Raw genomic sequence first — 16,521 nt, 5'->3', positions numbered from 1 at the left:
TCAGAGAGTTTGTGAATAGGAAATAATCAAATATTTAATATAATTTGTTTCATTATTTCATTAAACATTATTCTGGTACTGGGTTCACAGGCTTTCTTAGACTGCTAAAGGAGTCCATGGCACAAAAAAGATTAAGAATTTCTGGTTTAAAGGCAAAGGGATGGGACCAGAATCGGGGTTGGGGGAGAAGGATATAAAGTAGGCAGTTAGGGCACATAGAACTCTATTATATGCATATATATAGTATATAATACAGTATTTGTTAATTGTTAATAACAATTTTCCTTGTAAATGCACATATTTCTAATAGTAGAAAATTTTGTTCTTGACATGTTTGGTATTTATTTTGTGATATCAAGTTGCAAGACAATGAATGACCGAGAATTAAAGAGGAGTGGGAGAGCTGGCTGCGTTTGATTAGAAGAAATTATATGGCATTTTCAATATTCTAGCACAGATTTGTTGTTTAGTCAGGTCAGCCTTGTTTGACTCTTTGTGACCCTATTTAGGGTCTTCTTAAAAATACTGAAGTTGTTTCCTTCTCCAGCTCATTTGATAGATTAAAAAAACTGAGGGTGAAGTGAGTTGCCCAGCGTCATATAGTTAGTAAGTGTCTAAGGCCAGATTTGACTATGTCTAGATGTTCTTCCCACACACAAGTACATGCACAAACTCATCTCTCTAATATCAATATTCTTCTGACAATGGAAATCATGGAATGGGACAATTTCTGAAGAATCAAAACTGTGGTGTCCCAAAGGACAACAGAGAGATCCAGCGAGGCTGTTGGCCAGTGGGGCCACATTGCCAAGGATGACTTGCTTGGAAAAGCTGGCGGGAGGACGTTATTTGTCACAGAGATGGCCTCATCATAGTGATAGTGATGGATTATAGATCTGGAGCCTAGTGTTCAAGTGTCTATGAAATATTAAAAGAGTTACAGGAAGGTCATTAATTATATTCTCTCTGCAAGATTTATAGAATGACACGAATCAGAATTGCATGAGATGAATTAGAGCTAATAATAACAGCTAGCATTTATTATCTCATTTGATCCTTACAACAGTTCTGAGAGGCAGGTGCTAGCTATTATCATTCCCATTTTATAGTTGAGGAAACTGAGACCTACACAGGTTAAATGACCTGCCTGGGGTCACACAGCAAGTAAATGTCTGAGGCAGAATTTGACTTTAGACCTGACATTGTTGTGCCATTTCAATTGTGTCTGATTCTGTCATTTTATTTGGGGTTTTTTTGGACAAAGATACTGGAGCAGTTTGCCTTTTCCTTCTCTGGCTCATTTTACAGTTGAGGAAACTGAGGCAAACAGAGTTAATGCCTGGTCCAGGATCACAGAGCTAGTAAGTGTTTGAGGCCAGATTTGAACTCGGGTGTTCCTGATGCTACACCCTCTACTCTGTCCACTGCATCATATAAATTGCCTTGTAAAAAAGTCAGGGCCAGCTCTCAATTTGTTTCTTTTTTTTTCCTTTTTTAAATACTATTTTACTTTTCCAGCCACACACAAAGATAGTTTTCAACATTCAGTCTTGCAAAATCTTGTGTTACAAATTTTTCTCCCTCTTTCTCTCTCCTCCCCAAGACAACAAGTAATCCAATATAGGTTAAACATATGCAGTTTTTTAAACCCATATTCATCATGCTGTGGAAGAAAAATTAGATCAAAAGGGAAAAAATAAGCAAACAACAACAATGGTGGTGATATGATACTTTGATCCTCATTTAGCCTCCATTCTTCTCTCTCTGGATATAGATGGTACTTTCTACCACATATCTGTTGGAATTGTCAGGTCCCAATTTATATCTTTAGGGATATACTGATGAGATCGCAGGGTCATGAAAAGTTCCATGTTATCATAAAGATTCAGAAAATCACAGGAATTATGGTTGAAAGGAACCTCATATGAAAATCCAATCCAACTCTGTTATTTTACAAATTAAGAAATGGAGCCCCAGAGAGATCATAGTTTCATAAATACAGAATTGTTAAGGACCCCAATGACTATCAAGCCCAGTCACTTCATTTTCTATACGTGCACCTTTAATCTATTTGATTCTCTCCCCTACCCTGCTCTTACCCCGACGATAGCCCAATTTGGCAGAATACAGGTTGGGTCTTCAGGACCCAGATTTAAGGTACTTTGTGGGTCAACTTATACTCACCAGCCTCCCCCAGCATGCTTACGATTGCAGTCAGTAGATAACAATTAGTTCAAAACAAAGGCATTTACTGAAATAGCGTTTTAAGAATAATAGCAAAAAAAAAAATACCCTTTCTCCCTTGGAAATGTGCTCTTCCCCATAAATCTGTGGCCCACTCCTCCATAAATACGCACAGCATCAGTGACAGTGGGGACACATACACAGCAGATATAGATAGGTATTGGGCAGAGAACACCAACAGCAGAGGTCATTCACATCTCCGGGATCTGATGTCCTTTCTCTTCTTGAGGGATCAGGTCATCATGCAGGTCTCTCATTGCTGTAGCATTAATGAGCAGGTCCATTAAAGGGCCTGTCCCTCTCCACAGCTTAGTTCCCAGCTGCCAAAGGTCACGTTCCTTAGAATCGTCTTGATTGACTCTTTGGGCCAGCTCAGTGTTGAAGCAGTGACTCCTACTAAGGGAGTAGCTACTTTGCAAAATGTTCTGTGGTCAGTGTGGATTGTTGGAGGGGAGTGAGGGAAGGAGAGAAGAGAAATCCCCTCCCCCTTTGTGGCCCTATGGTAGAGAGAGAACAAGGCAAAGGTCATAAAATTGATTTCCTCTTAAATGCTGAGTTCTTTCTCCAAAGTTGGCTCTGTTCCCTTTCTTTGATTGTTGTCTTCCTCGAGAGCATGTCCTGCTTTTTATTTTTTATTTTTGGCAACATTACAATCATTTCATTTGACAGTACAGTATGCTAGTAATGACAAAGCAAGAGAAAATAGAAATCTGTGAAGTGCAGATTACAGAAATATATAAACTCCTTCTCTATTAAATTATGATAATAATTTTTTTTACTTTAAAAAACCTATTTTTATTATAGACTTAAATGTCATAAGAAAAAATATCTATTCACAATAGAACTACCAAAAAAACGTATTGTATACAAATCTGTCATTTTTTATTACATATGGCTTGTTTTTCAAAAAAGATATCATCTAGGGCATCCCAAATTTTAGTGTATTTTTCTATTACTAAAAGCTTAAACCTCCAGTTATAATGATAATAAAAATAATTAGCTATTATTTTTATTATCGTTATTACTGGTTTTATATATTTTTCCATATAATATTATTTTTATATAATACTATGTGCCAGACACTGTGTTAGGCACTTTAAAATTAGTATCTCATTAGATCTCATTTAAATTCAACAATGCGACTTTCAAAACTGTTATGCTTGTATATATTTCCTTCTGTTCTTTTTTATGCTTTTCTCTTTGATATTTCAATGATTCCCTTTTCTTTGTTTTCTTTTGGAGGGATGACATCATTAGCACCTGTTACCAACAGATTTCTCCCCTACCTCTACTCCCATCAATTAAAATAAGAGAAAAACAGACCTTATAATATATATGGAAAGTCAGGCAAAACCCAATTATATATTAACCATGTCCAAAATTTCATGTGTTTTTCTGAATCTAAGTCCATGATCTGTTTATCAGGAGGTGGGCAGCTTGCTTTCTTCTCAGTCTTCCTGAGCTACAGTTGGTCACTCTGTCTTGCCTTTTAAAGGCCTCCCAGAAGCTCCACCACCCATTAGCTGGCTACTTCTTCCTTCCATTAAGGAGAACTTTAAATATCATGATCTTTACATCTCATAGTAAATTGTAGAAGGCATTTGTACTTCATTTTAGCATCTTGCTGTTAGTTATTTGTCTCCTTTTTATAATTACATCAGCTTCACCGAGGAAAAATCAAACTCATTAAGGGTGTTCTAATGAGCTCCTTCCCTCTACCATCCCCATCCAACATGCATATAGATCAGGAACTGATATAAGGAAGGCTAACCTAACTCTAGGTAACTCATTAGGATGGTAATAGTACTAATGTCATTTTCAAGTCATTTCTCCTTGTAAGTCTGCAGTGACCTGTTTTCTAAAACAGGATTCATACTTTTTTGTTATAGCTTTCTATATACAAAACATATGCATGGGTAACTTCTCAACATTGATTCTTGCAAAAACCTCTATTTCAACTTTTCCCCTCCTTTCCTCCACCCCTTCCCCTAGGTGGCAGGTAGTCCCATACATGTTAAACATGTTAAGATATATGTTAAATGCAATATATGTATACATATTTATACAGTTATCTTGTTGCACAAGAAAGATCAGATGTAGAAAGAAGGTTAAAAATAACTTGAAAAGAAAAAACAAAATGTTGTGTTGTGGTCCATACTGATTTCCCAATGCTCTTTCTCTGAGGGTAGCTAGTTCTGTCCATCATTGATCAATTGGAACTGATTTGGAGTCTCTCATTATTGACGAGAACCACTTCCATCAGAATTAATCATCATGTAGTATTGTTGTTGAAGTGTATAATGATCTCCTGATCCTGCTCATTTCACTCAGCATTAGTTCATGTAAGTCTCTCCAGGCCTTTCTGAAATCATCCTGTTGGTCATTCCTTACGGAACAATAATATGCCATAATATTCATATACCACAATTTACCCAGCCATTCTCCAATTGATGGGCATCCACTCAATTTCCAGTTTCTAGCCACTACAAACAGGGCTGCTACAAACATTTTTGCACATACAGGTCCCTTTCCCTTCTTTAATATCTCTTTGGGATGTAAGCCCAGTAGTAACTCTGCTGGATCAAAGGGCATGCACAGTTTGATAAACTCTTTGGGCATAGTTCCAAATTGCTCTCCAGAATGGCTGGATCCGTTCACAGTTCCACCAACAATGTGTCAGTGTTCCAGTTTTCCCACATCCCCTCCAACATTTGTCATTATTTTTTCCTGTCATCTTAGCCAATCTGACAGGTGTGTAGCGGTGTCTCAGAGTTGTCTTAATTTGCATTTCTCTGATCAATAATGATTTGGAATACCTTTTTATATAACTAGAAATAAATTTCTTCATCCGAAAATTGTCTGTTCATATTCTTTGACCATTTATCAATTGGAGAATGGCTTGATTTCTTATAAATTAGAGTCAAATTCTCTATATATTTTGGAGATGAAGCCTTTATCAGAACCTTTAGCTATAAAAATGTTTTCCCAGTTTACAGGATTCATAATTTGACAAAGTGGTTGTTTTTTTTCCTTCAGAATTTTTAAAAATTTATTTAATATTTTCCCTCAGTTACATTCAAAACAATTTTTTTATATTAAAAATTTTTTTTGAGTTCTAGGTGTTCTCCTTTATCCCCAGCCACAATTAAAAAACCACTTGTGAAGTTATGTAAAACATTTCTATAAAAGTCTAGTTGAGAAAAAAACCCCACATATATTTCTCACCATAAAGAAAATAAAAACCCTCAAGAAAAATTAAATTAAAAAGAGAAAGAGAGAGAGAAAGAAAGAGAAAGAGAGAGAGAGAATGAATGCTTCAATCTGTATTCAGATTCAGATACATTTAGTTCCTTCTCTGGATATGGATAGGAATTTTCATCATCAAGTCTTTCAGAGTAGCTGTGGATGGTTGTATTATTGAGAATAACAAAGTCACTCACAGTTGGTCATCCCAGAAAATTGCTATTACTTTATATACAGTATATTTCACTTTGCTTGAGTTATGGAAGACTTGCTAGGGTTTTTTTCCTGAGAGCATCCTGATCATCATTTCCCATTGAACAATATTATTTCATCATAAACACACACCACAGTCTATTGAGCCATTCCTCAATTGATGGACACTCCCTCAATTTCCATTTTTTTTTTTTTTTGGCCCTGACAAGACAATTACTAGGAATATTTTTTGGTACATATAGGTAATTTTAATTTCCCCCCCAAATTTCTTTTGGTATTCATGCCAAATAGTGGTGTTATTATATCAAAGGATATGCATGAATTTATTGCCCTTTGAGCTCAGATCATATCTTCTGATCATTTATCAATTGGGACTCGGCTCTTATTTTTTTATAAATTTGTCTCAGCTCCCTCTGTATTTAAGAAATAAGGGCTTACCAGAGAAAACTTGCTTTGAAAATCATTTTACAATTACTACTGCTAACTGCCTTTCCCCCATTTATTCTCTTTCTCCTTTCATCCTGTCCTTTCTCACAAGTGTTTTAGTACTGACCACTCTCTCAATATCTCTCTTATCACCCTTCCCCCCTCCCATATCCTATTCCCCTCTTTTCCTTCAAAGTAAGATAGATTTCTATACCCCAATAGCTTATTTATGTTATTTTCTCTTTGAGCCAATTCTGATGAGAGGAAGTCACTTTTACCCTCTCTTTCCCCTCTTTCACGCCACTGAAAACATTTACTCTTGCCTCTTTTTTATGGCAGATAACGTGCACCATTCCACTTCTTTCCCCTTCTCCCAGGACATTCTTTTTTGGGATTCTGTGCCTTTGTTTTCAGAAATCCTTCTAGGAACCTGACCACAAGCACTCTTTTTTTGCCCTGGAGCTGTTAGGAGTGTTCCCACCCTCCTGGGGCTGTAAGATCCAGTGTGTGACTGAGGGTGGGATGCTGAGCTGGCTGTGCTGAAGCGCCCTGCACTGGGACTGTGTGCTGGCTGCCCACCCTGCTGCCATAGGCCTTCTCCACTGACCTTCCAAGTTGTGTTGCCTGGTGTTCTCACGGCGAGAGGTTCAGAATGCTCTAATACTGCTGCTGATGCAGAAGCCCCACTCGCTGATGCCGGGGCCCAGCCAGACTGGGATTGGTGCTAGAATCCCACCCTGCTTCTACAGACCTTTCCTGCTGACCTTTGATGTCTCAGAACTGAGAGATCTGGAAGCACCAGTCCATCTGCTGGCTGAGAGGGGTCGGATCCTGGTCTGGGTGTGGGGCTGCCCTGGCCTGACCTGCACCAGGACTGCACACTGGACTCCCACCTTGATGTCAGAGACCTTTTCTGCTGACCTTCTAAGGACCACAGATGACCTTCTGCTGAAAAATGTTGTACTCCATCTTTTGGGTTCTGCTGCTCTAAAATTGGTTCAGAGTCATTATTTAAAGGAATTTGGAATGGTTTGGGGGGGGAGGTTGGGCAAATTCCTGCCTTTCCTCCACCATGTTGGCTCCGCTTCCTGTGGTTTTTTTTTTAAACTTCCTATTATAAGTACTTGGGAATTAGTTCATGTTTGGTTGTTGCTTAGTTGTTTCTGACAATTCCTGACCACTTTAGGGGTTTTCTTAGCAAAGATATTAGAGTTACTTGCCATTTTCTTTTCCAGCTCATTTTTACAGATGAGGAAATGGAAGCAGACAGGCTTAAGTGACTTGCTTAGGGTCACACAACTAGGAAGTGTCTAAAGCTGGATCAGGTCTTTCTGACTCCAGGCCTGGAATTCTACCTACCTTAGCTGACCCTTTGTAATTAGTATGGCCATGGAAAATCTGGCACATGGTACAAATCAGGAAAGCCCCTTTTAAAAATATAATATTCCAGGGGCAGCTAGATGGTGCAGTGGATGGAGCACCAGTCCTGGAGTCAGGAGGACCTGAGTTCAAATCTGATCTCAGACACTTTACACTGCCTAGCTGTGTGACCTTGGGCAAGTCACTTAACCCCAATAATCTCAGCAAAATAATAAACTATAGTATTCCAAAGCCAGTGCCAAAAGTTAAAGAAAATCCTCCTTTTATGCTAAAAAGAACACCAACTTCCTCAAAATGACCAAAGTCCTCTCCTCTAAAAAAAAAAAAAAATTATTTCAATTAAACACTTTGGTGCTGAACTTCCTTATTGGGTAGAACATAATAGCTGATGGTTACACAGTATTGTAAGATTTGTAAAGTGCTTGACATATATTATCTCATTTAAGCCTTATAATACCACTGTGAAGTAAGAACTACCTGAATTTTAAAGATAATCTAGTCCAACCACCTCATTTAAAGATGAGTTGCCAGGAGGCTAAATGATTTCCACATGTTTCTGGCATTCATCCTTCCTTCTTGAAGAAGACTAATGATATCAGAAAAGGGATGTCTTTTCTTGTGAGTGAACTGGATTTAAGTGAGGAAGAGCTTGCAAAGTCATCAGCCTCGCTCTTTCTTCCATAGTCCAGTGGCAAGACATAAGTCAAGATAATTGGTAAGGGTTCAGTAGTTCCACATGAACTAAATAGTTACATAGTGCTGATCTTCCTGAGAATTAGGTTGAGCCATGTTATTCCCTTGAGTAGGGAAGGACCATAGTTAGATTCTCATGATACTAACCCTTTCTTAGATGACTCAAGAATTCAAGCCCAGCTTGATCCCATATTTTCCCTGCTGTTGGTATCACTATTGGGTGGAAAACAAAGGAGAACGGTCTACTCACCCCCTCTTTCCCCCTCATCACCATCGAAAAAGAATATTTAGGATACAGATGACCAGTGCTACCTTCAGAATCCTGGGAACAGATTAGTTAAAATTAGCCCACCAACAAAATACCACTTCTGTCTGCCTTTAGGGAAAGGGAAGAGAAAAGACACCATTAAGTATGTTCATTTCCTTTTTGGTCACTTTCCCAAACACTCCTGCCATCATGTTCTTTTCTTGGTTTCCCATACTTAAGATAGTTTATAACTATCACTACTGTCACATTTTTGGCTCTCAAAATGCTTTGCCTAAAAGAATTGCTTGCCCAGCCAGAATAGAGAAGACACTTTTTTGGGGAATGAACCTTTCAAAACAATTAGATTATCTCTTCCAGAAATATAAGATTCATGTCCCCTGGTGAGAGGAGGCAGTGTTCCATGTTCTCTATTTCCAAATATATTTCATCCACATGGTTTGCAACAGTGCATATTTGTTTAATATGTCTTAAAAAGATCTCCATTTTAATCTTCAAACTCTTCAAGTCTCAGAAAACCAAAACTACTATTGATTTTCCCTTCCCCACTCTAGCATTCCTAGATTTTTCCAAGCTTTTCTGGAACAAAGGATGCTTGAGGGAGTGAAAGAGAGATTCTGAAAGAGAAGGAACCTATTCACACTCAGTAGATTTCCAAACTTTGCTAGCAAGGGGACTTAACAGCTAGCCAAGGAAAGAACCCAGATTAAAGATAAGACTCTTCTCAGTGATCTAAGACTGGGAAGGTTTTTCTAAAGCATTTACAGTTAGAGTTAAAGAACAGGGGAATTCTGGGCAAATCCATGGTCTTAAGTTCTTTGCAAAAGACTTCTTTTTGAGAAACTGATGGTAACAAAGATGCCATTTCATTTTTCTGAGTGATGAAAACTCTTCAGTAAGCAGGACTGGTCTGTCACAGAAGATGGAAACATTGTTTAGAGAAGCCTGCTGTGTGTTCAGTCATTTATGCACAGGGATGTGCAAACTCGAAGGGCCAAGGAGGCTGGCCTCTGTGCCATTTAACATTCACCCCTGCTTATGGGTGTTCAGGAAATAGAAAAGAATTCATACTTTGGAAGGCAGCCAGGGGAGAGGAAGCTTCCCAGAGAGGTGAGAGTTGTTTGCTCTCAGTTGGTCTGACTTCCTATTCCTTCTCTTTGGAGCCTCTGGATTTGAATGCCAAACATCTCCATCAGCAGTGATGCTGAGAAAAATAGAATGAATGAGGTTGATCCTTGAAAAGTGATTAAATGGCTTAATTTGTGTCCCACAAAGAGCTTCCTCACAGCAATCTGGTAGCAAAGGAGTACAAATGTTATTTCTATTTCATAGATGAAGCAACAGAGACTCAGGCTAAGTGGTGTTACATAGCTAGTAAGTATCAGAGACAAGGAGAGATCAGATCTTCTAACTCCAGACCAGAATTCATTTAACTGTTAGGATGCCTTATCCCTATAATTGTGAAAAAAGAATTTTAAATACTTTTAACATCTCCCCAAAATATTGAAATGTCGATATATTTCTCTTGCTGTAATAGAAGAGAGCCTGAAAACTTGTTTTATAAATCATATTTTAAATTCAATGAAACTTATTATTTTAAAGAACATTAAGAGGGTAATTTTATTTTATATTGAAAATTATTCTTTAATTAATTTGGGTTTTAAGTTTGCACTTTCTGAGCAAAGCTTTTTAAATTCTGAATACAGATTTGCATCTTAGTAGTAAAGTAGATAGAGAGGGCTAAGTATAGAACCAGGAAGTCCTGAGTTTAAATTTGACCTCAGATACATATGAGCTATATAACCTGGATAAGCTTTAATTTCTTCAACTGTAAAATGGAAATAATAAGAACACCCACTTCACAGGGATCAAATAATATTAACAAAGCATTAAATACAGTGTTGGACAAATAATAGATGCTTAATAAATACTTGTTCCTTTCTTTCCCTTCATACATTTTCTATGGATTGGGAATCAGAGTATACTTTTGGCGTATTCGTCCCAATGTAACCTTCTTCAGATATGTGCTTCCTCAAGTTTTGAACATTTTATAGGATATATGGGCTCAGTTGGATTCTGCCCCCCAAGGTTACCTCCAAGCAGTTACACTCAAGGAAATCCTCCCTCTGTCATAATTATAAAAGATGATGGTCCAATTTAGCATAAATGGCTCTTGTCATTTCGACAGATCATCAAAAGGATCTTTTAGGAACAGCTCATCTGCCTCCTTCCATCAGCCCAGGAAACTGACCTGGGTGAAATCATAGTGTGATACCAACGACACTGATTCCATGTTCTTTTCTGACTTTTTTCTCAGTCTCCAAAATGTCTACACACAACAAGGCCAAAGTTTTCTTAATTTCTTTGAGTATGGTCACTTTTGTGATTATGGTGGTGATGAATGGTGCAGCAGGTTCTGGAGCATTCAAAGGTAGGTATTTAGCTTTCATAGAAAGTTTCTATAGTTATCCATGTCACAGGGGGTGTATTTCTTCCAAGTTATGTTTCAGGGCAATCAGTTGGAAGGTGCTTACCAGTGGGTAGCTGGAAGTAAGATCAATGAATCAATAGAAATGACAGGAAAGCAGATTTCATCTCAATAAGTGCTTATTGACTGGAGTTGGCCAGCAATGAAATAAATGGGCTGCTTCATGAAGTAGTGAACTCCTATCTGTGGAAATATCCAGGTGGAGGATGGGTGGCTGTACATTAGGGATGATGTAGAGGAGCATGGGTGGGGTGGAGAGACTTTGGATTAGATGATTTCTAAGTCTCTTTCCACTCTAAGCATCTGAGTCAACTTGTATCCTGGCTGTTTCATTCAGCCATTTGAAAAAAATCCTTGGTTATTAACCTTCCTTTTGATAATTTCCTACCCATACAAGGGGGAAGAATGCTCAGAATACCATACATGGGTAAATGTTGAATAACAGAATTAATAGAATTTAAACTTATGGCCAAATGGTTGTGGTTGAGAAATCTGAGCTTTCAATCCTACAAACTCCATTTGTTGACTTCTCTGAAGTTTCCTTGCACCCTAGTCTGAGAGACCAGCAGAACTGGTTTGTCTAGTTTTAATTATTATTTAGCATGTAGTTCTCTTTTTTCCTGGGCATGGTTTGGTTAAAGCTGGACCTGCTTATGTGAATCAGTGTTATATAATCACATCTGTCTATTTAGAGACAACAAAAGTTGGAGCCCAAATGTCTTTTATGTAACTATGTTCTAGTAAGGGTCAGAAGTTGATATCAAGGCAAAATGAAGCCCCCACAACTGGAGGATGAGGAAGGAAGTGTTGGGTCTTTTGTATAGCAGTTGTAATGTGTGGTTGTTGCAATGCCAATTGTTCTAGGTATATTCCAGAGAACTGTTGGAAACATCTCCAACAAATACAACACTGATGTGACTCCAGCTGGCTGGACCTTCCTCATTTGGAACGTCATCTACTTGTGGCAGTTAGCTTGGCTTGGCTACGCTCTATCCGGAATCTGCAGAAGGTACTGTATTTGCAGAGGAGCTCTCTTCAGCCACCAGAGCCAGGAAGTATTTCCCTTCTCCAGTGGATATCAAGAGGGTCTGGATCAGACAAGTTCTTTCACCAAGACCTGTCTGGTTGTTGGTGCTAGTCCTGGGGTTATATTTTCAACATTTCCCAGCTCAGTCATTCTAAATAGAGACACCCATTTCTCCGGGACAAAAAGGAACAATTTAGGGAATATTTAAGAGTGTAAAACTTTCACAAATCCAGAATAAACTATATTTTTATCTGTAAGACTCATTGTGAATGGAAGGATAGCAGAGAATTGTCTTTTGTCTTTTCTATGCCTTGTCCCCAAATCTCTAATACCACAGGAAGTTAACTAATCTTTGTAGTGGCCATCCATTTTTTTTTTTTAAAGGCAGTTCATCCAAAAGATATCATTGGGTTTAACTAACGGATAGTCTTGTGTCTCCTCTATCAAAGAACCTTAAAGGGAATACCATGGTACAGGCATTAAAGTTGTATAGAATTGATACTTCTGACTACATTGCCAATGCCCTGGCTCTCCCATAGTAGATAGAGTGATTCCTCATGTCACTGAATATGGAATAAAAAATGTTTGAGAGCCACGTTTCTATGAAGTGGTCACCCCACCCACTTGAATCTTTTCACACGTGCTTTACACAAATAATTAAGCCATCACTGAAAGGACAGGTTGTTTAGGGGAGTTTCATCTTTATTACTAAGTCAAACAGAGAATCTGACTGAATTGTGAAAGTCTGGGAGTTTCCATTGGAGGTGGGGTCCTTTGGGATGGTTTCATCGTAAACATAAATCTTGGGACATGTCACATAGAGGCAAAACATGTTTGTGTGTACTGTAGCATGGCCTCCAGCCAGTGCACAGCAGATTTTATTAAGACAAAATGGAATGTGTGCAAGGCACTGAACTGGCAATCTGTTAAGGGTGGGTGGGTTCATTGGATCCAATGAGAGTTGACTGTAGGTCTTGCTGAATGGACGCTTTTTCTTTTTTGGCCAGGAATGAACTTGGATGGTTCTATGTGAAACCAGATGTCTTGCCAACTCCATTTTACTTGGTATGGATCCTGAATAACGCCTTGAATGTTGGGTGGCTGTTTCTATGGGACAAAGAGTAAGTGGCAATTATGTAAGAAATGATTCCCAGAAAGGGGCCTAGGTTTATAGAGCTAAATTTGCCATGTAGTGTTGACCTAAGTAATCATAACACTTCAAGTTTATACTGACCCTAGGTCTAGTTGATTGGATCACAAATTTATTTTAGAAATTGTCGAGTTCAAAGGTAACAAACTCTTCCCTGCAGGTTGTACAACCTTAACCAGATTAAAATGTGATTGGGAAATGTTTAGAAAAATAATAAACACAATACAACACGAGTAATGTTAATTTGCAGTTTTCTAAATTGAAATATACCTGCAGGGATCTGTTTTTGTTTGAGTTTGATATTAGTGGTCTAGTCTTTCTCTTTCCCCTTTCTCTCCTTTTTTTTTTTTAAACATCTAGATGAAGAAACATAGACTCAGAAAGTTACATGATATATTCAGGATCACACTGATAATAAGTGGCAGAAGTAATAGTCAAATGTAGGGATGGTTATCAAATTCAGCTCTGTGGTCATTGCACCACTCTGAGATGAATCAGTACTTCAAGGGTAAAGATCACAGCCCCTCCCTGCCTTCTGATGCAGCCTTTTGGGAAGCCACCAAGAGGAATCTGATTTAGTCCTTCTTTGACCTCTTAATCTCTTTGGGTTCCAACTTAGTACAAGGTTCATTTCTTTGTTCTTGGATGTCATCTGCTTCACTCTCTCTTGAGACAGAAGTGGAAAATGAGGTGGAGGGAAGATGTTGTGACCTGTCCAAAGTCTCACAAATAAGTGTAGGAGTCAGCATTGGAACTCAAGTCCCACACAAATCCAAGTTCAGCACAGCAGAAGAAATTCATTTTGCACAATGGTGAAAGAGGAAATGTGTTGACTGATATACTGGCGAATGTTTAACAGCCGGCTCTCAGGGTAAGAGTGGGGGTGAGATGTAGCTATGACACACCTTTAAGCTTAATCTGCATTGTTAATATTTTCTTCATCACTTAACCAGAAGTGTCAAACATGAGACCAGGGGATGCATTCCACCTACAACACACTCCAGGCTGAATCAGGTTAAAGTATAAGTGGGAAATGTTTAACAGAATGTATTAAAATACAATAAAGATAATATTATATAGCTTGCTAAAGAACTAAGTTGCTGCAAGGATCCTTGTGTATGATTTAATGTCTCCTTGTCAATTTGAACTTGAACCATTGATCTAGTAGTTTTAGTAAACCACTAATAAATAAGCAAAACAATACATTAAGCCCTGATTTGTAAGCATTTGCCCATTTTGGGGGTGTAAAATGGTGATAGTGAATATTTAAAAATCAGCTCTCCAGAGCTAGTATAAACAAGCCCCCTCATACTTCTGACAGATTCATGCAAAACTTCTTCCTACTTAATTTACAAAATAATCAGATAAAATATCTATTTCTTTTTAAAAAAATTATATGCATATATAAATTATAAATGTGTGTCAATATGTGTATACATAAATACATATGTATTTATATGTGTGTGTGTATATATGTGTGTGTGTGTGTGTGTGTGTGTGTGCATGTGTGACACACACATACAGACACAGAGAGATAGGGAAGGAGGGAAGGAGAGAGAGACATACATAGATAAAGAGACAGAGAGGAAGAGAGGTAGGGAGGAGAGGAGAGGAAAGAGGGAGAATAAGGGAGAGAAATGAAGGAAGGGAGGAAGAGGGACACAGAGAGAGAGAGACAGACAGAGAGAGAGGGAGACAGACAGACAGACAAAAAGACAGAGACAGAGAGAAGACAGACAGACAGAGAGACAGAAAGAGAGAGAGAGAGAGAGTTTCTCTGTCTTGCCCAGGCTGATAGTGCAGGACTACTCAAAGGCCCACTTCCATTCCTTTTCTTCTCTCAGTCAGTTCATCTTCCTCAGGCATCCTGGGAGCCCCGAAGAGCTCCCAGGGGCTCACTATATTATTGCCACTGTACAGCCCATCAGCTGACCTGCTGCTGCCAGAGTTCCCAGACTCCACCAGTCTCAGCTTCCATGGCATCAGGTATTACAGGTATGGGCTACCACACCCAGACATCTATTACATCTTTTAGATGTTTGAAGAACAACTTTGCATATGGTAAAAATGCAACAGTCCACAGTTTCTGGAAGTCTGTAAGTTGATGATAAAGGATCTTTAAATGAGACAGTAGAAAGTGATAAGATTAGTGACATAGAGTTGGTAGGTGTCTGAAAGCTTATCTAATCCAATTCTTTCATTTTACAGATGAGGAAAACAAGCCCTAGAGAAGTTAAATGTTTTTTTTTCAAGGTCACACAGTTAGCAAAGCCAAAGTTTGTACTGATCATAGCATCCTTTTGGAGAACATCTAAAAGGCTTCATTTTTCTCTATCAAGTCAATATTTGTTGTAATCAACAAATAAAATGGGTTCTATACTACCTTTCAGTAAATTGTGTCACTGTGGCATTTGGTCTTCTCTAGAAGGCCCAGACCTTCATGCTTTTACAGTGCTTTCATTTTGATGTATGTGGAGATACGCGTCTCATTATTATAGCATAATCCAATCTGCAGAGGACACATCTTCAGAGAACTTTGGGGTTTTACCTAAGGTGGTACCAATAATATGCACCAAGTCAGGATTTGAATTCAATTTTAAATCTAGAGTTGTATGGGGGAGGCCCAATCTGTCACCATAATTTGTGACTTTTCAGAACACAGCCTCTGAGGACATATATTCTTTTAATTCTACTGAGACCCTGAGGGAATGATAAAACCCTTTATAATCAATGCGAGCATGTTTTTGTAATTGGTCACCTGACTGTGCTGGGGCCAGTCTTCCATGGTATCTCCTCACCTACTCATCTCCTCTGATAAAGCATCCAGCTCAGTCTGGAGAAACACAACCCCTTACCCAGCTGTGATTGATGGAGATGGTGTCCTCAAGCTAGTGAGCACGGCCCTCTCTGCTGATCATACATGCATTTGATGTCTTCTGGGTCTCTTCTAATACTGTTATTGTTGATAATATGCTTTGGTTTACTTCCATCTGTTATGCACCTTTTTATTGTCTTAGAGCAGAGATTCTTGGACCCCTTAGGTAGGCTACAGACCCCTTCTCAGAATTAGACACATAAAATAAAACACATAAGACTGTACAAGAGCCTATTGTATTGAAATACTTTCCTCTCCAATTGTATTGAAATAGTTATTCATACATGTTTATGCATATATACATACATTTGAAATACATTATACATAGACATACACTATATTATATAAACATAAAAATCTCCCTCTGTCTCTATGTCTCTCCCTGTCTCTGTCATTGTTTTTCTTCTTTGTTTCTTTGTCTCTGTATCTCTCTGTCTCTATCTCTGTTTCTTTCTCTGTCCTCCTCTCTGCTTTTTCTCTCTCTGTCTCTGTCTTTCTCTCTGTATGTCTCTATCTC

The 16,521-nt window shown here is 38.4% G+C and overlaps 1 protein-coding gene across 2 annotated transcripts in view; it reads left to right on the top strand.

Annotated features, from left to right (window-relative positions):
• LOC127548133 (uncharacterized) overlaps positions 1–16,521 on the top strand; it is an 84,737-nt gene that overhangs the window by 51,079 nt on the left and 17,137 nt on the right. For both annotated transcript variants that reach the window (XM_051975384.1, XM_051975385.1), the window contains exons 2-4: positions 10,782–10,895; positions 11,817–11,961; positions 12,987–13,100. In XM_051975384.1, the coding sequence (XP_051831344.1) occupies positions 10,782–10,895; positions 11,817–11,961; positions 12,987–13,100 (373 nt within the window). The remainder of the gene's footprint in view (positions 1–10,781; positions 10,896–11,816; positions 11,962–12,986; positions 13,101–16,521) is intronic.

Source organism: Antechinus flavipes, chromosome 2 (assembly GCF_016432865.1).
Source record: "Antechinus flavipes isolate AdamAnt ecotype Samford, QLD, Australia chromosome 2, AdamAnt_v2, whole genome shotgun sequence".
Lineage (NCBI taxonomy): Eukaryota > Metazoa > Chordata > Mammalia > Dasyuromorphia > Dasyuridae > Antechinus > Antechinus flavipes.
The sequence above is the reverse complement of the archived record's forward strand: the minus strand, read 5'-3'. Positions and strand labels throughout refer to the sequence as shown.